This window comes from Chionomys nivalis, chromosome 1 (assembly GCF_950005125.1).
Source record: "Chionomys nivalis chromosome 1, mChiNiv1.1, whole genome shotgun sequence".
In the NCBI taxonomy this organism is placed as follows: domain Eukaryota; kingdom Metazoa; phylum Chordata; class Mammalia; order Rodentia; family Cricetidae; genus Chionomys; species Chionomys nivalis.
In genome coordinates, this window is record NC_080086.1 from 140,274,183 (window position 1) to 140,297,126 (window position 22,944).

General features: G+C 42.3%; 1 protein-coding gene across 6 annotated transcripts in view; it reads left to right on the forward strand.

The window, feature by feature from the left end:
• The window catches only part of Pde1c (phosphodiesterase 1C), a 528,369-nt gene that overhangs the window by 419,106 nt on the left and 86,319 nt on the right, over positions 1 to 22,944 (forward strand). For all 6 annotated transcript variants that reach the window (XM_057762590.1, XM_057762549.1, XM_057762557.1 and 3 more), the window contains 5 exons: positions 153 to 293; positions 10,881 to 10,981; positions 16,850 to 16,978; positions 21,495 to 21,596; positions 22,099 to 22,219. In XM_057762590.1, the coding sequence (XP_057618573.1) occupies positions 153 to 293; positions 10,881 to 10,981; positions 16,850 to 16,978; positions 21,495 to 21,596; positions 22,099 to 22,219 (594 nt within the window). The remainder of the gene's footprint in view (positions 1 to 152; positions 294 to 10,880; positions 10,982 to 16,849; positions 16,979 to 21,494; positions 21,597 to 22,098; positions 22,220 to 22,944) is intronic.

Consider the following 22,944-nt stretch of genomic DNA (forward strand, 5'->3'; position numbering starts at 1 on the left):
CTGACAGTTTCACAGGGAATTTTATTAACTGCTAAACATTTTTGCTCCTCATATGATCTACAAGAGCCCCCAAATGAGCAAAGTGGGGATCTTAATATTTCTCTTAAGGTAAGTTTGCCCTTTAGTGAGTGGAGCTTTCTCTTCTCTTTCAGATCCCCATTTCTGCGCTTGTCTCATTTGTGGAGGCCCTGGAAGTGGGGTACAGCAAGCATAAAAATCCTTACCACAACCTGATGCATGCCGCTGATGTCACGCAAACCGTGCATTACCTCCTCTATAAGACAGGAGTAGCAGTAAGTCCAGGCGGGGACACACGTCTACGTTGGAGGGTGTCCCAGAGGTGATAAGGATGAGCCCAGGATGAATGATGCCTTGTGAATACCCTATTTCCCGGCATCACTGTGGAGAGCTTTGGGGTGTTCTGATGTGTCCTCATAATCATGATGGAAAGCCTTGGGGTTCTCTGAGAGCTGCCTTGATCTTTATGGAGAGTGCTCTGAAGTGTCCCCCTGTTCACTGTGGAGAGCCTTAGGGTTCTCTTAAATGTTTTTCTTGGGCCCAGTGAAATAGAAAATGGCCAATTAAGGAATAATTACAAGAGCTAAGCATATATTTCCACATATAGAATGATTTTTTACCCTTTGCAATAGCCAATTAACAATAATGTTCACATATTCTGAAGTTATAGTCAGTAGATTCATCAACCATTGCTCCAACTCATCTTTGGCTTAACCTGCTAGGTCTTTTTCAGAAGCACTCTAGTTATTCACATCTTATGTATTTTTTAAAGCTAAAGGTTTTTTAGTTATTTGAAATATCATTGTATAGTTCTGCTTTTCAGCTCTTCAGATGGTTTTAGACATCTTTTTGCTAATTCATTTGATGTACTAGCTTGTTCGAGTTGATTGTGCCTTTGACTTCTTACATTTTTATTATTTGTTTGTTTGTTTGTTTATAGTGTAAGGGTGGGGAATCTTGTGCTACAACACACATGTAGATGTCAGAGGACAATTATTAGCAGTCACTTCTCTCCTCCTACCTTGCGGAGGCCAGGGATTGAACTCAGATTTTCTGGTTTGTCATGAAGCATCTTGGTCCACACCCCACCAGCCCCTTTGTCTTTTTTACCTCCATAAGTCATCAGTTTTTAATATGCATAGATGTTGGTGGCAAATGAAAACAAATGAACAAACAAATAAAATAGCTTTTACTGAGATTGCCTTAAGAAGACCTATAGGAATTTGTTTTTCACTTCTATTTGAACTTATTGGAAACTGAATTTACCCCCATGCTTATATTTTATTTCTACAGTATGCTCTGGGGGATCCTTTTCTCCTGTGAAGTCCCCTCCTATGGCTTAGGATCAGGGTGTCCCTTCTCAGTGAGTATCATCTTGGTGTGGCCTGGGCTAACTGAACCATGAACACTGTACTTTTGGCTCACATTTGTTGACCTGGACATATTCAGCTACAAGGGAATCTACGTCTAAACCTCCTCTCTGCACATTCGACAAAAATTGAGCGCTGCTTTTGTGTCAATGACCATAAATCCAGCCACACTGTTTGAACTGAGCACAGCTTCTGACCCGCCAGTGTGGGATTCTGGGACTACTCTGCGGACTGACACCAAGTATTTTCCTACAAATCTCAGGGAATGAGATATGCTATTTTAAAAGTTTGAAATACTGAGAAGGTTTGGAAATATTAAAGTCAGTCCTTAGCAAAACTTGAGCAAACCAGTCACGGGAATGGTACACACAGCTCCTTCAGAATGGCATCTTGAAAATCCAGATAGCATTTTGGATATGCACACACTTGATGGACTAGGAAGGTTCGTGTGTGTTTTAAAAGTGAAAACAAAGATTTGAATTTCATAATTTGTATGATTTTCTGGGTTAAGAGAGTGGCAATCCATTTTTACATGTCTTTCTATGCCACTTATAGGAAGAACTAAAATAGAAATTGCAGCAAATCAACCACAAACCCAGCACATACCTGTCTTTCCTGTTGATTGTCTCAGTACAGTAGCTCAGTGCATTCAACTTAGAACACAGTGGGAACAGTGGTCCTGAAGCTTGATATACTCCATCTAAATCCCTGCTTAGTTACTAACCGATATTGTAACCTGTGATGAAGTACTTCTCTGTGCCCAGATTTCCTCTCGTCTGCAACGTGAGAAATATTTTACCTTGAAGATGACCAGGAGGAAAATATCAAAAATATTGACATTATCCTTCCTTCAACTTAGGAAGTATTATTACTAGATTATTGTAGAATTTCCCCAAAACTCATCATCATGTTTTAGTTTTTGTTAAAAGGCTCATTTTGGAAAATAAATAATATTTAAGAAGCCATTTCAAAATTATAGAAATGTTATAGAGAGGACTCATTTTATAAAATAAAGAGTTTCTACCAAAAACTCAAGACCAAAAGCCATATTAAATGATAATCCCATGAAAACATGGAATAAAACAGAATTGTCCACACCAAAATAGCCCCATGAAGACCTAGAATGATGCAGAGGTGGTTGTGTGAAGACAGACCTGTGAAGATACGGGTTGGTGAAGAAACATCCACACTGAGGCCCATGAAGATGTGGACTGATGCAGGGATGTCTAGTGAAGATAGAATCATGAAGACACAGACCGACACACTAAGACAACACTAAACAATTTTCTACAGAACCCATGTGATACAATATGCTACTTTAAAAGGATAAAATGCTGAGAAAATTTGCAAGAGCTATTTGTATGCCAGAAATTAATAAGTATGATGTAAAAAGTACATTCTCAGCAGTTTAAAAAATGTATGATTATCTATAAAGAACTTCAACACTGAAAAAAAGAAAAACTATAAAACTCAAAGAACTCAAAAGTAATGATTAAATGAGTAGATAAATGTGTTGTGCTTTAAATGGGAAACTTTTGTTGTTTGAAAGGTAATTTTTATCAAAACAATAAATACTAATTCAATTTTCAAAAAAATTAATGTATAACCTGATAACTCTGAAATCCATACAAAATGTGTATTTTTCTGTTAGAATAGGTAGTTTTGAAAAAGAATAGTTGCCGGGCGGTGGTGGCGCACGCCTTTAATCCCAGCACTTGGGAGGCAGAGGCAGGCGGATCTCTGTGAGTTCGAGACCAGCCTGGTCTACAGAGCTAGTTCCAGGACAGGCTCCAAAACCACAGAGAAACCCTGTCTCGAAAAAACCAAAAAAAAAAAAAAAAGAAAAAGAATAGTATATAACAAGAAGAAGGAAGAAGGTAGTTTTTATCTTCCTAACACTAAAACATCGACAAACCTATAAAAACAGAATGGGTGACTTTTTAATGATAAAAATGACAAATACATCGATGGAATTTCAATTTCAAACCATACAATCAAAGGTTAACGAAGTACTTGCTATGAGCTGGGAACTCTGTTGAACTACTTCACAGTGATGCGATTGGGTGACGAGGACTTTGAGAAGTGATGGGGTAATAGAGGCAAAGCCCCCACCATGGGACTGATGTCTTTAAGGAGACCCAGAATTTCCTGCTGCTTCCTTCCTGGCCCTTTCCTTTTCTACTAAGTGTACAGCTTTGTCCTTCCTCTCTCTTTTTTTGTTTATTTTACATACCAATCACAGTCCCCCCCCTCCCCGCACCTCTCCCACCCCACCCCACTCCCCATCCACTCCTCAGAAAGTGTAAGGCCTCCCATGGGGAGTCACCAAAGCCCGAAGCTGCCATTTGGTGTAGACTGAGTAGAGAGATCTTAGCTCCTCCAGCCTTCATCTCCCAGTTCTAGGGTTGCAGGCATGTCCAACCATGTCCAGCTTCAATAGCACTTCCTTAGCCAAAAAGATATTCTGAACTTTTATTGTATCATACATGTGCATGTATACGTGTGTTAGGAATATCTGTACTTCTTTACATTTCTCGTGCGAATGAGTGAATTCTTCTATCATGTGAACATAAGAATTCATCATATATGCTTATCATTTGGAACCACTGACTAAAAGTTCTGAATTATAAATTTCTATACAAATCAAGTTAAACATATTTAATTCAAAGTTAAACTTAAATATGCAGTCAGTCAAGCCAAAATCATACTTCTGTCTAAATATATATGTATATTTTCTCCATCTACAACAGATTGTCATCCTCCTACAATCTTGACAAATTTCTTTTTTTTATTTGCAAACATTATTAACTGTCTACTGTACATATGTATGTATTGCAATACTGGGGGTTGAGCCTAGGGCCTCCCACATGTCTGTTAAGAGTTATTCAACAGAGCTCCTCCCACCCCATCTGACCTTTTAGACTTTTGTTTTGTTTTGTTTTTATTATTTTTTTTATTTATTTTTTATTTTTTAATTATTTTTTATTTATTTTTCTCCACTGCCCTCCCTTCCTTTCCGTTCTCCTTTGGCTCTCTCCCATGGTCCCCATGCACCAAATTTATTCAGGAGATCTTGCCTTTTTCTATTTCCCATGTAGATTAGATTCATGTATGCCTCTCTTAGGGTCCTCTTTGTTGTCTAGGTTCTCTGGGATTATGAATTGTAGGCTGGTTTTTCTTTTTTATATTTTTTCTTTCTTTTTTTGTCTTTTTTGACTTCTCTCTTTATATGATGATTAATCTCAGGTACTTGTCTAGTAACTGTCTTAGTTTGGGTTTTCATTTGCTGTGAAGAAACACCATGACCATAGCAACTCCTAGAAAGGAAAGCATTTAATTGGGGTGGTTTGCTTACAGTTTAAGTGTAGTAGGAGCTGCGGGCCGCATTCCTGCCGCCCGGCTCCTGGCTGCCAGCTAGCTTATGCCCCGAAATAATTACACGGAAACTGTATTCTTTTAAACACTGCCTGGCCCATTATCTGTAGCCTCTTATTGGCTAATTTTCACATATTGATCTAACCCATTTCTAATAATCTGTGTAACACCACAAGCTTACCAGGGAGGATCTTAACCTGTGTCTGTGTCCAGCGGGAGAATCATGGCGACTGCCTGACTCGGCTTCTTTCTCCCAGCATTCTGTTCTGTCTACTCCACCTATCTAAGCTGCTGTCCTATCAAAAGGGTCAAGGCAGTCTCTTTATTTAACCAATGAAATTAACACAAAACAGAAGACTCTCCCCCATCATTTAAGTGGTTCAGTCCATTATCATTACGGTAGGGAACCTGGAGGCCTGCAGACAGGCGTGGTGCTGGAACTGAGATTGCTACATCTTGCAAAGAGCAGGAAGGCAACTGAAACACTGAGTGATATCCTGAGCACAGGAAATCTCAAAGCCGGCTCCCACAATGACACATTTCTTTCCAGAAGGCCATACTCACTTCAACAAAGCCATGCCTTCTAATAGGGACACTCCCTGTGAGATTATGGGGTCAATTACATTCAAATTACCACACTAATGGAAAGCTAACACAAAGAATTACTACAAATTGTCTTCTTAAATGTCTATACAAATATACTTTGTCTGTACAAATGTGCAATAGATTACGATTTTCTGTAAATCAGTGGTTTTCAGTCTGGGGAAACTGATCCTACCACTACAAAATGAGTTTTTATGGTATTTTGTTATGGTGATCATAGCAAAATATTACAGTGGCATAGCGAAGCTGGCCCCAGATCTGATTTCTTTTATGTTTTTTAATATTCATTTTTTAAAATAAATTTATGCATATGAATGTTTGATTGTGTGTCCATATACACACCTGTACATGCCTAGTGCCCATGAACTTTAGAAGAGGACTTTGGATTCCTAGGAACCAGAGTAGCAAAGAACTGTGAATTGTCATGTGGGTGCTAAGAACAGAACCTGGTCCTCTACAAAGGTAGCAAGTATTCTTAAACAGTGAGTCAATCTCTCTAGTTCCCCAGGTGTGACGCCAAAGGCCATACATTTAGGTATTTGGCTATCATTCTGCATTATCTTTGGTGAAACAGAACCCCTTGGACCTCAGAATCCTCACGGGTGTATACTTGAACATAATGTAGAGCAAATTAAAGGAGAGGCTGAATAGTGCTCTGAGCTCATCTGGTCAACATGGTTTTATTACCTGTTGTGCACACTATCCTGTGCAATATAAACCGGAATCAAGCAGCTTCATCAATGCTAAGGAAACTCTCTGAAGCAATTATGCTAATACAAGTTATCCTTGGACTCCACAGTATAACAGCCAATGACAGACTGTGCTCAGTTATTTGTAGCATGGGCACATATGCACAGGTGTGTGTGTGTGTGTGTGTGTGTGTGTGTGTGTGCAGGTGCATGTATGTGTATGATCATGTGAAGGACTGAAGACAGCCTCAGGTGTCCTTCATTGGGCCCCTCTACCTTGTCTTTGAGAGAGAATTTCTTAGTTGCCTAGATCTTACCAATTAGGCTAAACTGGCTGGCGAGTAAACCCCAGGGACCTGCATGCTTCTGTCTCTCTAGCCTTGGGATCACAGCCATATAAATGGAAACTGAACATTTGTTTCCAGCTGTCCAGACACAAATATTCACACAAAAATCTATATTAATTACAACACTGTTTGGCCAATGGCTCGGGCATATTTCTAGCTAGTTCTTACATCTTAAATTAACCCATTTCTACTAATCTATATATCACCATGAGGCTGTGGCCTACTGCTAAGGTTCTGGCATCTTTCTCCATTGGCAGTTACATGGCATCTCCCTGACTCTGCCTTCTTTTTCTCTGTATCTTTATTTGGACTTTCTGCTTAACTATATTCTGCCCTACCATAGGGAAAAGCAGATTCGTTGTTAACCAATAGTAATAAAACATATTCACAGCATATAGAGGGGAATCCCACACCATTTCCCTTTTTTGTCTAAATTAAAAGAAAGGTTTTAACTTTAACGTAGTAAAATTACAAATAACAAAATAAGGATCAAGCAACAATTACAGTTATAATATTTGTCATTCTAAAGTTTTATATCTACTTTATCTTTTATTATAACTAAGTAAAACTCTATCTTCAACTCCATCAAAGACCCCAGAAGGATATAATATTACCTAAGTAAATAGGATGTTCATTTTAAGCAACATCTAAAGTTCTAGAATTGACAGAGACATCTTGCTGCTTGGACAGGCCCTCGAAGCTCTTCGGTCACATTGGGACATCTGTCTTCAGCCTACAGGCCCATAGTATCCAGAGGGTTCTGGCGTCTTTCTCCTTTGTCAATTACAGACATTTCCCTGACCTTGCCTTCTTTCTCTCTGAATCTTTGGACTTCCTGCCTAGCTCTATTCTGCTCTGCCATAGGCCAAAGGAGCTTCTTTATTAACCAATGATAATAAAACATATTCGCAGCATACAGAGGGAAATCCCACATCACAGCCACCATACCTGACTTTTCAAATGGGTACTAGGAATGGAACTTGTGTCTTTATGTTTGTATGACACTTTATCTACTTATCTGTCTTCTCATGACTCACCTCTTCTTTGTGTGTGTGTGTGTGTGTGTGTGTGTGTGTGTGCATATGATGTTCTTCAACCATCTTTTTGTGGTGATTTCTGAAGGCATCAGAAAAGTATTGTAAAAATAGAAACTGCTGTTCCCACAGCAACGTCACAGCTTACTTAGAGTGATGTATCCTGTAGCAGTGGAAAATGACCCACCCATGTCCATTTCCGTCAGATTTCCTCTCTTGTATACAGTTGCCTTCACTCACCCACACACCTAAGTATACGGCTTGCTTACCTGAGCCACAGGTGTAGTAGGTCCAAAATCTACCACATCCAGGTGTCAAAGCAGTTCTGTCAGTGAATGAAGCCGTGACACACCAATTTGGAAGACAGGGAAATGTCGCAGTCAGATAAACCTACAACAAAATGCCTGTGGAACTTAAGTTTCTTATTGCTTATATTCTGACACAAAACCTTAGCACTCACAGTAATTAAGTGGGAAATACAAATGAATTTGAGCCCCATTAAAATATGAATCTCAGTTTTCCTCAGAGTGGCTTCTTCTGCCTTCTCCAACTTTCCTTTCCCAAGGATGCTATCTGATACGACCTAGGAAGTGTTTGGTTCTTGACTCAGTGTTTGGAGGCCATATGTAATCCGTTGTTCTCTTGGCTGTAACTTCTTTTTATCCATGTCTGCCATACATTCAGTTATTTACACGCACTGTAAGGACTTTTCCTCCCTCTCTCTATTTGGACAAATATTCTTCCTGGAGTGCTGGGCTGGCTCCAGACTCTCCGGGGTGTAAAAACCACTGCCGGTTGAGTCAGTTTACATTCCTCACTCACTCTGGCTTTCAATGCCTGATATTTGAGGTCCCGGTCTGCCCTGATCCCCACTGCAGTCCAGGGACTCATTCCATTGCTCAAGATGGACAGGCGCTTCTGAAAATGCCCTCCTCCACTCCATGCTCTCCCTGTCACCATCAGCAAGGCTTCTTTTTGTGAAACTGTTTCATGCCCCTCCTGTTTCCTTCCCTGGATATCATTTTCCCCCTTCTCATCCCTAAGCCCATATGCACACTGATCATCTCAAGGACTGGGTTTTACAATGAGCTTCAAAGGTACAGTTTAGATTTTGCTGTATGCCTGTTTGATCCCTTGCTGTTTGGGTTTATTAGAAGTTAGGTGATAACTAAGAGTAGCTGTTAGTGTGTTTGGGTAGGAAGGAAGTGTGCCTGATATTTGCAATGTGGGAACTATTCCTTTGCAGGCTTTCTGATGCTTAGACTCCTGATGTTTTGTGACTTGGATTTGTTTAGGCTCTATGCTAACTCATATCTACCATCTTATTTTAAAGCATGATATTGACTTTGTATAGGACTAGAACAAGACTTGTATACAGGGAATTGTTCAAAAGCAGATTAATAATAATATCGTATTAAGGTAGAAAACACACGAATATGGCCATGTGCAGAGGTGCAAGCCTGTAATTCCAACACTCAGGAGGCTAAGAAAAAGAGGATTTCTGTGAGATCAGGTTCAGACTGGACTACATACTGGGTTTTAAGCTAGCATGTTCTATAAGACCCTTTTTCAAAAAAAGAGAAAGAATAGGTGTTATATATATGAAGAATATCAAGAAGAGATGTCATATAATTTTATACATACATAAGTTTATCCAAAATTAAATAAATATAGAATATAAACAAAGGAAATTTAATCCACAGATGATAGATGAGAATTCTGGAAAATATATTATATGGCTTGTCATATGAACAGCTGTGTGACCTTGGTGGATCCTGAGTTTTCTCTGGTCTCATTTTCTCATTCTGTGGGGATAGCAGCTACATAGCTAGTTCCTTTATGAACATGTGAACGGTATGTGGGTTTCTACATTTAAAAAGAGGCAGCCAGGTGGTGGTGGTGAACAGCTTTAATCTTTAATTGGGAGGCAGAGGCAGGTGAATCTTTGTGAGTTCGAGGCCAGCCTGATCTATAAGAGTTAGCTCTAGGACAGGCCCCAAAGTTACAGAGAAACCCTGTCTCGAAAAAACAAAACAACAAACAAACAAACAAAAGGTGGTTAAGAGCACAAGCTGTTCTTCCAGAGGATCTACGTTCAATTCCCAGCAATCATATGATGGCTCACAATCTCTGTTACTCCAGTTCCAGGGGATCTGGTGATTTCTGTGGGCAGTACATACATGTAGCACACATGTAGGCAAGACACTTGTATGCTCAGTTAGAATTGGGTTTTCATAATAGTAAAGGTGGGGGTGGGGGCTTCTGAGGTTTAGGACCCACCCCTGATTGGCTGACATTTATCTAGGGGAGTCTTGGTGAGTGTGTTCCAGCAGGTGGTCCTATCTACAGCGGTTGGAATGTTAGGCATTTCCTTTAGATGGTCTGTTTTTGGGTGGTGCTCAGGTAATCTCATCCATCAGACTGCACGGATGATCTTGTACTCAGAATACTAGACTCTACTGTAAGTCTTGCTAGTCATATTCAATCAACAGATATTTACTGAGCACCAAAATGGACCCATGACAGACAAAGTGTTACTGTTATCCCAAATCTGTGAAGTTCCCCAAGAGCCAACAAGTCTGAGTCCCATATGTAAAAGCAAAGAGCCTTTATTTTATACAAGTTTGCAACATATTGGAATAAACAGAGAGCCTCGAGCTCAGTTAGAGTTGGGTTTTTATAGTAGTAGAGGTGAAGGTGAAGGGTTTCTGAGGTTCAGGACCCTTAATTGACTGACATTTGTCTAGGGGTGTCCTGGTGTGTGTGTGCTGGCAGGTGCTGCTATCTACAGCAGTTGGAATATTAGGCATTTCCTTTGGATGGTCTGTCCTTGGGTGGTGCTTGGGTAATCTCAGTTTGTGGTCCTTTCTGCAACCAGGCACTGCTTCAGGGTAAACTACTGAGCCCCAGGCCTCTTGTTAAATTTATCAATGGCTAAGTCCTACTCTGGCAGGTGATAATGGTTGGAAGTAAAGAACTTCCTTTGGGTAACATGCCCAGACTTAGCTTATCATGGCTGGCTCCCACATTTGATATTGTGTTAAAAATTTTACTTACTTCTTGATAAATGAGAGAGGGTATTGCATTGAATTTTTCCCAGGGGAGGGGGAAGGACAGGAAAAGGAAAGGAAAGAGAGATAAGAATTTTATTTTGAAGTGGGAGGGCTATTTAATGAGGATATTTAAGTTCTTCATTCACTGTTGCTGTCTTTCTGGAATGTCGGATCAGAGTAATAGTTCTTCCAACCTTGAGTATTGTGGTCAAGCTACAAGTTCACAGTCTCCTCAATGAGGAAAAGCCCCCATTACTTCTATGTATAAAAAACTTGTTTGGCAACAGCCAGCAGCTGTAGGGTGGAAGGTAGCAGGGTGAGTTTGTTGTCAGCACGCTCAAGCTGTGTGAGCGAGAGACAATTACCTGATTGCTGTGAATCTCCCTTGCAGAACTGGCTGACGGAACTGGAGATCTTTGCAATAATCTTCTCGGCTGCCATCCACGACTATGAACACACTGGAACTACCAACAATTTCCACATTCAGACACGGTGAGGCAGTTGAAATATTTGTAGAGCAGGCACGAGGAGGCAGGGATATAATTTTAGATGTCAGCAAGTTGTGTGTTCATCACTTTGCTTTTTATGTGGTTGCTCTATTTTGAATTTTGAAAAGATTAACTTATAAACAAGAGAGGAGCCTGGGCGACTTCATTGAAGACACAGCGTTTTAAAAAACACCTGCTGCTATCTCTCATCTTTTATTCAGATCTAAAGCGGCTCTTCTTTTCTTCACTATTATAATGTTCACCTGTTATTTATGTATGTCCCGTGCTCCTCTACCTGTTTCTAACAGGTGTGGCACAGGCTGCATAGAGCCCCAGATGTCATGCACATGACATCACAAAATTCATATAACCATTGGAGGGCTTCTGTCAAACAAACAATTTGGATCCCGAGCATTCTGATAAATACAAGGTCACAATCACTTACGGAACTGATGTGGGCCGTGAGAGGTCATCAATGATGCAGGCACAAAGCCAGGAAGCAACAGAAACACCATGTGATTCCCACACTCATCTGATTGTTATTCCCTGGCCATTTCTCATGTCCCAGCTCAGAAGCCATGACTCACTCCTCCCACCCAGCCTCAACCTCTCATGCTAAGGATCTGATCCCAACAGCAAACCAAAGTTTACTTCAGCCTGGGCCACCAATGGGCTGCTTGCCAAAGATAATCACATAGAGCTGTTGACTGTTGGCATCCCCTCCTACATGGAGGGGCAGGGAGGGTCACTGGATCCTTCCCTGAATATCCAGCCCTTGCTCCCAGCCCGTTGTATGAATTCTGCCCTAGCTGCGTGGGTCTCAGGAAGGGGCAGTGTATATGGTCGTCTTGGAAGACTGTGGGTCAGAGGCTCCATCTATGCAGTTAAGGGACGCATTCCAAATGCTGGGTGCCGACCTTCTAGTATAGCTTCTTTGGGGTCAGCCACGTTCCTACTTGCAAACCCTTGTCCACCTGGACCGGACTGGTCCAGACCAGACCAGACTATTCTAGACCGGACCAGACCGGACCGGACTGGTTTCGACCAGACCAGACTGGTCCATGACACACATGACAAATATGCACATGACAAATATGACACACAGACACACGACACATGACAAACACAACATGCATGACAAATATGAAACACGTGACGCACATGACACTCATGGCAAACATGGCACACACGACAACCATGACAAATATGGCACACCTGCCACACATGACAAATACGACACACATATCAAAACAACACACGTGACAAATGTGACACACATGACAAATGTGACATGTACGAAAAACACAACACAGCGCACGCCGCACGAGCGGCAAAAATGACATCACACATGACGAATATAACATACATGACAACATGGCATGCATGGCAAATATGACACACATGACAAATATGCTAAACACGACAATCAAGACACACATGACACACATGACAAACGTGACATACGTGAGCAAAAACAGTCAGGCATGCAGAGCAACCTGGAAGCACTCCCATGAGTAGGTCCATGAGACTAGGTTACCCATGGGAAATGCTTGCACCAGGGTGGGCACAGGCACCACTTTCTCTTTTTATTTTATTTTTTTAATTTTATTTTACTTTTCATCCACGGTTCTCCACACCCCCCCCACTCCTCCAGCCCACCCCATCCACTTCTCTCAATTGGTAAGGGCTCCCATGTGAGGTCAACAAAGTCTGACATGTTAAGTTGTGGCAGGACCAACCCCCATCCCCCACATGAAGGCTGAGCACGCCTGCCACCATAGGGAATGGGCTCCAATAAGCACACAGTGCAGGTTTCACCGCTGTCTCCCACATATTGAGGACCAGGTCCGATCCCATGCAGTTTGCACAGCTGTCAGTCTAGGGTTCGTGAGCTCCTGTGAGCTTGGTTCAGCTGTCTCTGTAGATTTCTCCCTTGCGGCGTACCACACCCGTCTGTGCTCTAGGCACCACCGTAAAGTTTGTGAACTGGGCAAGGTGCTGGAGATTGAAACACACAAAGACTCACAGACAGAGAGAGACAGGTTATCCTTGATGCAAAAATGCCCCCTTTATTGTGGGCGGGGGGGGGGGGGCAGCTTATGTAGGGATAGCCACGCCCCAGCCAAACCTACCAGAAACCACTCTCCTGCAATCAGGAACTCCTGAGGTCTCCTGCTCAGAGCAGCTGTAGGCACTCAGATCAGGGGAAAACAAGTTGTTTCAGGATCTGGGGGTTCACAACTCCCAACACTTCCTCATGATCTTTACCTCCCTTGCTCATGTATTACCTCCTCCCTCTCTTCAATTGGATTTCTGGAGCTTGGCGTGGTGGTTGGTTGTGGATCTCTGCATCTTGTTCTGTTAGTTGCTGGATGAAGGCTCTATGATGTTAGTGGTGGTATTCACCCATCTGATCAGAGGGAAAGTTCAGTTCAGGCACCCACCCCACTATTGATAGGACTCTTATTTGGGGCCATTGTCATGGATTTTTGGGAATTTCCCTAGCACCAGGTTTCTTTCTAACCCCATAGATCTCTCTTTCAATGCTTCATCCCTCTCCTCCTTTAACTATCCCATTTCTCCATGTTCTCACTCCTATCTCCTCCTTTCTACCACCCTCTCACCCCCAGATTAAGGGGACACAAAATCATCTACATGGTGCTGTTTTTAAGGTCGTGCAGAATGCCATAGTTCTACGACAATGGAGACTTACACCAAGTGTGTGTGAAAAAGCGTCTGAGGCCAGACAGTGTATGGCAGAATGAGAACCTCTGCCCAGAGTCTTTGAACAAACTTCAGGTCAGAATTTATTCATAATGGGCAGTCCAGGATATTGGCAATGACAGAAATTTTAGAAATCTGCCAAAGAAAGATCCAGGCACAAGAGTAGCCTTCTCAAGAGACAGGATAAACATGTGACAAGTGTTAGTGCTGTAGGAGCAGACCAGAAAACCTAGGGAGTCAGGAGGCTCAGGCACTGGCGAGCCCCAAGCCTGTCTCTCTTCCTCCTTTGCCTTCTCTTGGGAGGAAAGAACCTGGGGCATAGAGGTAAGGTGGAGGCAGATGAGAGGCCCAACTGCAGTTAGAGTCCGGGGTAAAGTCCAGATGTGTGTTGGTTGGAGCCCCTTGCCCAGTTAGCCTGGCATATCCAGATGAATAGACAAGGCTGTCAGATCAGAGGAGTCAGCCAGGAGGGGGTCTAAGTCATGGGTAGAACCCTAGGTGGCAGTCGGCAGCACAGCAGGGCCCTCTGCAGGATGCAGAGGAGTCAGACTGAGATTCAGAGGTCGGAATGTGACTTCTGCTCTCTGTGCAGGGGAGGGGTTGGCTGTGGAGTAGGATGGTGTTTGAGACAGGACAGCCTGAGCCCAGCAGGGAGAGTGTTTCTCCAACCAGCGCACCCTCAAGCATCCACCGTGTGCCAGGCACAGAGTCTGGCCGGGAGGGGAGGCAGTGGGATGGAGAACAGAAAAAGGTTCAGATGGAACTAAACACTGGGCTGGGTGACTGCAGTGGCCGTTTTCTGAGGGCCTGCTGCCTACTTTGCTCAGGGCTATGCCTGACTTCAGCACAGTGAAAGGGAGGCTGTAAGCGACGAAGTGATTGGCAGGTAAGGTGACCATGCTGACTTTGGGATGTGAAGAATCCCTAAAAGTTGGAAACCAGGTTGTTCACCTGGGGAATTTCTCTTCTAGTCGGCACCACACATCACTATTCAGTGACTACATGGGATGGGATGCACCTCCCCATGCAGGGTGACAGAGAAGCACTGTAATCTTGACAAAAATCAAAAGAGTGTTGTATTGAGTGATGGGGGCGATGTGGTTAGTGCAGGGGCTTCTGCATGGGGCCATCAATGTGACTGATAGATCACCTGCATGGGGACTTGTGGCTTAGTGTCAGAATGTTATCTAGAATCAGCCGGTCTATTCTTCTTTCATTATCACTGCATCTCAGAAAAGCACATTGATTTCGAGTACATAACTGTGGGGTGGGTTTGATTTCTCGGATTAGTGATAAGACGGGAGAATGCCATGCAGGAAGAGAGATGAGGTTCTAGTGTGTCTGACAGCAGCTCCAATGGCTTCTTTCTGACTCTGCCTCCTTTTTCCCAGAATTCATTATAGTTTCCCCCACCTATATCTGTTCTACCCTATCACAGGCCAAGACAGTGTCTTACTCACCTATGGTGTTCACAGCCTACAAAGGGGACTTCTGAACTGATTTGAACTGTCTCAGACCAGTGTAGACCAGCTCAACCGGTTCAAACCGGCTTAGACCGGCTCAAACCAGTTCTGGCCGGTCCAAGCTGGTTCAGACAGGTTCAAACCGGTTCAGACCAGCTCAGGCTGGTTCAGACCGGTCCAGGCCAGCTCAGACTGGTTTACACCAGCTCATGCCAGTTCTGACCGTTTCAGTCCAGTTCCGACCTGTTCAAACTGGTTTCGGCCAGTTCAAACTGGCTCAAACCGGTCTAAACCGGTTCAGACCCGCCAAGACTGTTTCGAACCAGCTCAAACTGGTTTAGACCTGTTCAAGCTGGCTCAGACCAATTCAGACCGGTTTAGACCTGTTTCGGCCGGTTCAGACCTGCTCAGACCAGATCATACCAGTTGAGGCCAGTTCAAACCGGCTCAAACCAGTTCAGAAGTCCCCTTTGTAGGCTGTGAACACCATAGGTGAGTAAAGACACTGTCTTGCCCTGTGATAGGGTAGAACAGATATAGGTGGGGGAAACTATAATGAATTCTGGGAAAAAGGAGGCAGAGTCAGAAAGAAGCCATTGGAGCTGCTGTCAGACACACTGAAACTTTGCTGGTAGGCCACGACATTGTGCTGATGCACACATTAATAGAAATTAAGATGTCAGATTTAGCTAATAAGAAGCTAGAACTAATGGGCCAGTGATTTAACTGATACGGTTTCCGTGTGGTTATTTCGGGAGTTTGGGCGGCCAGGCCACGGTGGGGAAACAAACAAGTGGGCTCATACAACAGTTGGCTTTGCTCTTTTGTGACAGAGTTTCTCTGTGTAGCCCTGAATTTCTTGAATCTCTCTTTGTAGACCAGGCCGGCCTTGAACTCACAGAGATCCACCTGCCTCTGCCTCCCAAGTGCTGAGATTAAAGACGTGTGGCATCACCGCCTGACTCACACCTGGATTTTTAATGTGACTTCAGAGGATCAAATTCAGTTCGTCTTGTTTGTTGAGCACTTTTCTGAGCGGGCCATCTCCCCAGCCCCACAAAGGCTGTTCCCTGTATCCCTGTGACTTCAAGGCCCAGAGCACGAGCCTCAATTGTGCTCAGAAGCTGCAGCTGCTGTTTGCTCCCATCATGGATGCGTCCTCCCAGACCCTCCAGGCAGGCACACATCCCCTGGAGTCTGGATCAGTTGCTGGCAATGACACGTCCCTCTGGCCTCTCTTGGGTAGATTGCCTATGCTCTAGGTTCAGGAAACTGACCATTGGCCTGCACCGGTCTGTTCTCTGGACCTTGATGTGGTCTCCATCCTCATGCTGCTTTGATAGCGTGCACCTCAGCTTCTACATGTCACTAACAGCCACAAGGGTCACTTGCTGCTTGCTGCTAGCCAGGTTCAAGACTCCATGACCATCTTCCTGAGCCTCCAGTTGCGCAATCAAGGAAACCAAGGCTCAGAGCTTCTTATAAACATTTGGGGATCTTCCTGGTTATTTATTTTCATTTACATTTAGGAAAAAATAAATTGTCTCTGCACTCTAATAAAATCACTGTTCCATGTCCTTGCACAGTCTAAGTTTATGTGAGCGGGAGCCTGGAGTTGCTGCTGCTAAAAATCAACACCCCATTTAGGCCCTAACCTGAAGGAGTTTGTGTGTCTCTCTGCACAGGTCAGATCCAGCTATCTTGTACAATGACAGATCTGTCCTGGAGAACCACCACTTGAGTGCAGCCTACCGCCTTCTGCAGGATGACGAGGAGATGAATATTCTGGTCAACCTCTCAAAGGATGACTGGAGGTAATGTGAGCAGGCAGTTTGGAAGCCCCAGAGGGGGAGTGTGGGCAGATGGAACACATTGCTGCTGAGGAAAGAACCCCTGCACAAATTCCACACTGTTCTCTCACACAAAGTCCCCCAAAGCTTGCTAACTTGGCTTTTCACATCTTTATAAAGATCGGATTTATCATTTCTATCTTCATTTTTGTTTGGTATTTTCTCATTTTCTTTGGATACAATTTTGTTCGAAAAAGGTAAGTGATATTCATTTTCCTTCCTGGTGTGATTGTTGGTGATCATGTGCAAAGTGAAATAATAGAATTGGCTTAAACCATTTGAGTATGCCCTCTGATTAATACATTATAAAATTGAGTGATTCAAAGCACATAGGTGAATTAATGTAAACTCTGTAAATTAGTCCCTTGAAATTAGTTTAGTGAAGTCTGTGCACTCACCATCTGTATTAGAGTTTCTATTGCTTTGCGGAGACACCATGATTACAGCAACCCTTATAAAGGAAAACATTTGATTGAGGTAGCAGCTTGCAATTTCTGAGGTTCAGTCCATTACCATTATGACAGAGAGCATGGTGGAGTGCAGGCAGACATGGTGCTGGAGAGGGAGCTGAGAATTCTGCATCCTGCACAGGCAACAGGAAGTGGTCTCAGACAATGGGTGTGGCTTGAGCATATATGAGACCTGAAAGCCCACCCCCACAGTGATACATTTCCTCCAACAAGGCTGTATCTCCTAATAGTGCTTTCTTTCAAACCACATGTTTGAAAACCTTGGCCCCCAAATGGTTGAAGCCTTATAATAATGCAAAAATACTTTCTGTCCAACTTCAAAAGTCCCCATAGTCTATAATTGCCTTAAACTTATTGAAATATCTAAGGTTCCAAGTCTCTTCTGAGATTCATGAAATCTCTTCATTGTAAGTCTCTGTAAAATCAAAATAATAAAACAGATCATATACTTCCAACATGTAATGACATCAGCTATTTATTATCATTCCAAAATGTAAGGAAGGAGCATAGTAAGGAAATACTGGACCAATGCAAGACTGAAAACCAGCTGGGCAAACTCTAAACTCTGCACCTGCAAGTCTTAAGTCGAAATGCTCTTCAGATCTCCACCCCTTTCAGTTTTATTGACTGCAACACATTCCTCTCTTCCGGGCTGGTTCTCCTCGCTGTTAACAGCTTTCCTGAGCAGGTATCCTAGGACACTGGCATCACCAACATCTTAAGGTCTCCAAGGCAATCCAAGCTTCAACATCACAGCTTCACACAATGGCCTTTCTATTCAGGGTCACCCCTGACACACCTGGGCTCAGCGGCATTTCTTAATCATGGAGGCAAATTCCATGGCCCCTTTCTTCTGTCCTTGACTCTAAAGCCAGAACCATGTGGCTGAAGCTGCTAACGTCTACTGCTTGCTGGGACTGGAACACGGCCCCCTAGTTCAATTACATCTTTACTTGCTTTCTGTTTTCCATGATTTCCTTCACTGCCTAAGCTTGGCTGTCCTGGAAGTTTCTCTGTAGACCAGGCTGGCCTCAAACTCAGAGATCCTCCAGCCTCTGCCTCTAGAGTGTGAGGATTAAGGGCATGTACCACCATACCTGACTCTAAGCTCTTTTTTTTTTAATTTCTTTTCATAAATTGGAAATTTAGTTGGGTGGGATCTTGCCCTGAGGTCATTACTCCCTTTATTCCATTTCGTAATCGTATCTCCTTGAACTCAGAATATAGCTCCATTCTGTTTCCTGGTGCTCTTTTCTCCTTAAATTTTACTTTTTATAATTTTCCCTGCTCAGCTTACTCCTTTTTTATAAATCTTCATTATTACCATTAATAACCACACAACACAGTCTATACTATGCTGTTTCCTTTGCCAGTGGAATTAATCCAAAACTCCTCTCTTTAGCCTCAGGCAGATTCTTCAGACAAGGGCAAAAGGCGGCCAGTTCATCGAAATATCATAAGTACGATCCCTAGGCAACATACTAAAATTCTCCTCTAAATTCTCTTAAGCCAGCTCCTTCCCCACCAGTTGAAATCATTCTCAGCACTATTTTCTTCTGTGTTCCTATTAGTACGACCCAATAAGTAGTGTTTAAAGCATTCCACTGCTTTCCTAACCCAAAATACCAAAGTCCATAATACTTCATACTAAAACATCAGGCTAATTACAACAATATCCAAGTCCCTGGTACCAACTTCTAACTTAGTTAATATTCATATTGCTGTAAGAAGACTGTGACCGCAGCAACTTCTGTAAATACTTTGCAACAATACAACTTAAAAAGTCTCACAAAAGATAAAACAGATAATTTTAATATTCCTGTATCTATTAAAACAGTTGAGTTTGCCATCAAAAATTTTCATACCAAGAAACTTCCATTCTTGGATATTCTCTCTAACAAAGTCTTTGAAAGCACAAGAAAAAGATCATCACGATGTTAGGCCAATTATCTATAAAATATCGAAAGAAGAAATCACTTTCGAATTTGCCTCATGAGACATAACTTTAAGCTCTATGCTTTTCCAAAACTATCACAAAAATGAATCTTAGGGTCTAGTAAACCCCATGAACATAAATGCATAAATTCTTGTTAAATGTCAACATTTGAAATCTTATGCAAAAAGTTTGATTTGGATAGTGTGGTTAATTTTACAACTCAAGTTGGCCACAGTGAGCCTTTGATATTTTTTTGAAAACATTCAAGATCTTTCCATGAGTCTGTCTGTAGTTGAAGCTAACTTAGAAAGGAGTAGACTCAGTAAAGCAGACTGTCATTCCTAATATTAACAGGTATCATACAAGGAGCTAAGGGTTAGACAAATACTATAAAAGGTTCACCCTTCCCCAAATAAGATCAAATTCTCTCCACCTGAGTTTGAACTGAAACCATCTTTCTGAATCATGAGTCTGTTGGCTGGAGTATATCATTTGGCCCTAAAGTTCTACAGCTTGCTGACTGCCCCTGCTGACCTTGGTCTTGTCAACCTCCATAAGTCTGTGAGTTAATTCCAGGGCTGGAGATTTAGGTTGATTTGTGGAGTGCTTGCCTATCATGCATGAAGCCCTGAGTGTCATCCCTAGTACTGTATACAATTGGACTTGTAGAACATGCCTGTAACCCCAGCACTGGAAAAGTAGAGACACAAGGATTAGAATTTCAAGGTCACCTACCCCCCCCCCATAGGGAAGGCACAGTCGGTCTTGGGTACAGAAAACCCTGTTTTACAAACAAACATAAATTTTTGGTTGATTTGACACTCAAAAATAAATTAAAAGAATTCACCTTATTAAAAGCAAATAAGCAAGCAAAGAAAGCCAAATATTACAGATGCAAGCCTGTAATCCCAGCACACTGGAGACTGAGGCAGGAGGATCCTCGGTTGGAATCCATAATGAGCTATTTCAGGCCAGCCAGAATCATACAATGACTCATTCACTCAAACAAGCAACAACAAAACCCCAAACAAAGAATGTGGTCAGGTCATTTCAAGAGCTATATCCAAAACATTTGACAAAGGTCATTACTTCTCAAATAAAACCTCTTCCGAAGAGAAACAAAATGGAGCCTACAGCATCTCCAGCTGGGTAAGGCAGCAGTGCAAAGCCGTAGTTAATATCAGCCTTCATGGTGAAATTCTGAAGATTGAGAACAAGAATAGGATGTCTAATCTTATATTAAGCAATGTGAAGTGTTTCTGTAAGCAAATGAGATCTGGTTGTACGGAAAGCCCTAAGACTATTATGGCAACTACTAAAATGATAATGATTTTTATGAGGCTCCTAAATATGAAGTGAATGTAAAAAATAATAGACTAGCAGCTAGCCATTAGAAAACTGCATTGACAATTCTTATGCAAGGCAGGAGATAAAAGGATTAAATTTGTTGAAATCAGCTTGGAAACTTCCGAGAAAACTAATAATAGAACAACCGTATGATTCATCTCTCCACTGCTGGATGCACTCCTAAAGAAATGTGTGAGAATACCACAGAGACACCTGCACACCCATCTTCATTTGTGACTGTGTTCACAATAGTCAAGCTATGAATCATCCCAGACACCCATCTTGGATTCTTGGGTGACTGAATAAAGAAAATATAGTAGTACGTACACAATGGACATTGTATGATATTTGTTAATCGATGAGAGGGACGGTGGGTGCGTACATTCCACAACGTTCTCTCTTTCACAAGGTGGGATCAAACTCAGTGCTCAGAGAGGTAATCTTCCTGATGTGGATGCTCAGAATCAAACTCGGGACCTCTGCAAGAGGATTAAATGCCCTTGACTACCGAGAAACATCCTATCTCCCTGTATCATATTCCTAATAGATTATTCTTTATCCTTAACCTTCATTTATATCCCACTTCATAAAAATTCCACTGAAAAGACTGACATTAGATTTGAAATGTCTAAAACAATTAACTCATTTTGACTAAATGTAGCAAAACATAACTTGGATTTTCCTTTTCTTTGTTTTCATGCCTTTTCTTCATGGGCATCCCCAAAAGGGAGTTTCGCACCTTGGTAATTGAGATGGTAATGGCCACGGATATGTCCTGTCATTTCCAGCAAATCAAAGCCATGAAGACAGCCCTGCAGCAGCCAGAAGCGTGAGTAGCTTGTGACATTATGTTCTCATAGGGCTTGGACTGAAATTTGCACATTTTAAACATTGAAAACACATCACCTTCAGGATAATGGTTGGGTTATCTCAAAAAGTAGTGATGTCTGGAGCAGGGAGCTTGAACATCATGCGTCATCTCACAACTAGCTACAGATGGTTTATCAGAATCTGAGTTTGAGTGAATACAAGACACGGTACCAGTTTGCCCCAGTTAGCATCATGACCCTGTTAGTAATTAGTAACAGATCAAAGGTCCGTTAAATGTAGCGGTAGCTAAAGGACCAAAGTATTGTTTAGATTTTTGTCATCTGGTTGAAAAATGCAACCATTCCATACATTAGCTAGGTGAGAAGGACCCCATTCATTAAATGCTGAACTCTCTGTTCACCAACATAGAGGTGGTACTTAGAGGTGATTTTAAAGATTTTCAAAACTTCCAGTGTTTGAGGTGTGTGGTCACTGTGTGCTCGCGTGTGTTGGGTTTGCAGAATTGAAAAGCCGAAAGCCTTATCCCTGATGCTGCACACAGCAGACATCAGTCACCCTGCAAAAGCCTGGGACCTGCACCACCGCTGGACCATGTCTCTCCTGGAGGAGTTCTTCAGACAGGTACCTTGTCTCTTGCTGCTCACCAGGGCTGACACTGGGCATCTTTGGGTTGACTGCCAGCATCTCTCTGGCAAGGACCATGGAGGATGTAATTATTTTCTTTGGAGAAAGAGGCTTTTCATGATTGTTTTATTTCTGTAGTCGTAATTCTTAAGTTTTATCAAAATTCGGATTCTCAAGACATTGTGAAGTGCATTCTGTCTTAGGCATTTCTGCTTTGAGGAAAAGTGTTTTCTCGTGGCAGTCTCTTCTCTAAGCATTATTTGAAGAGGACTTTTCCTTTTTTTTTTTATTGAGTTATCAAAAAGTTATTAAGGCTAGTTTGGTATCACCCTGAGGGACTAAGCTGATAAACTTTGACTCATGTCTCTTATTATTGGGTAGGTTGTTTCTTTTGATGGATGAGCCATGGCACAATGTTTCAAAATTATATGGCAAACTGGAATCAAGAAATCACTAGGAATTATTGTTCAAGTGCATTTAAATTTAACCACACCTTCAATCCAGAGTCATGTTATTTATAAGAACAGATAGTCTTTAATGGGTATTCATTGCTTTAAGACAAATACAAATATGTGAATATAACAGAATCTAAGAAACAAAACAAGTATGTGTCCCCAAGACAGAGGTCTTGGGGGTTAGAGTTAGTTCTTCACCCTGACACAGATGCTGGTCTTGCCTTGAGAAGAACTGCCATAGACACCGGCTTTGAGACAGGAGACGCT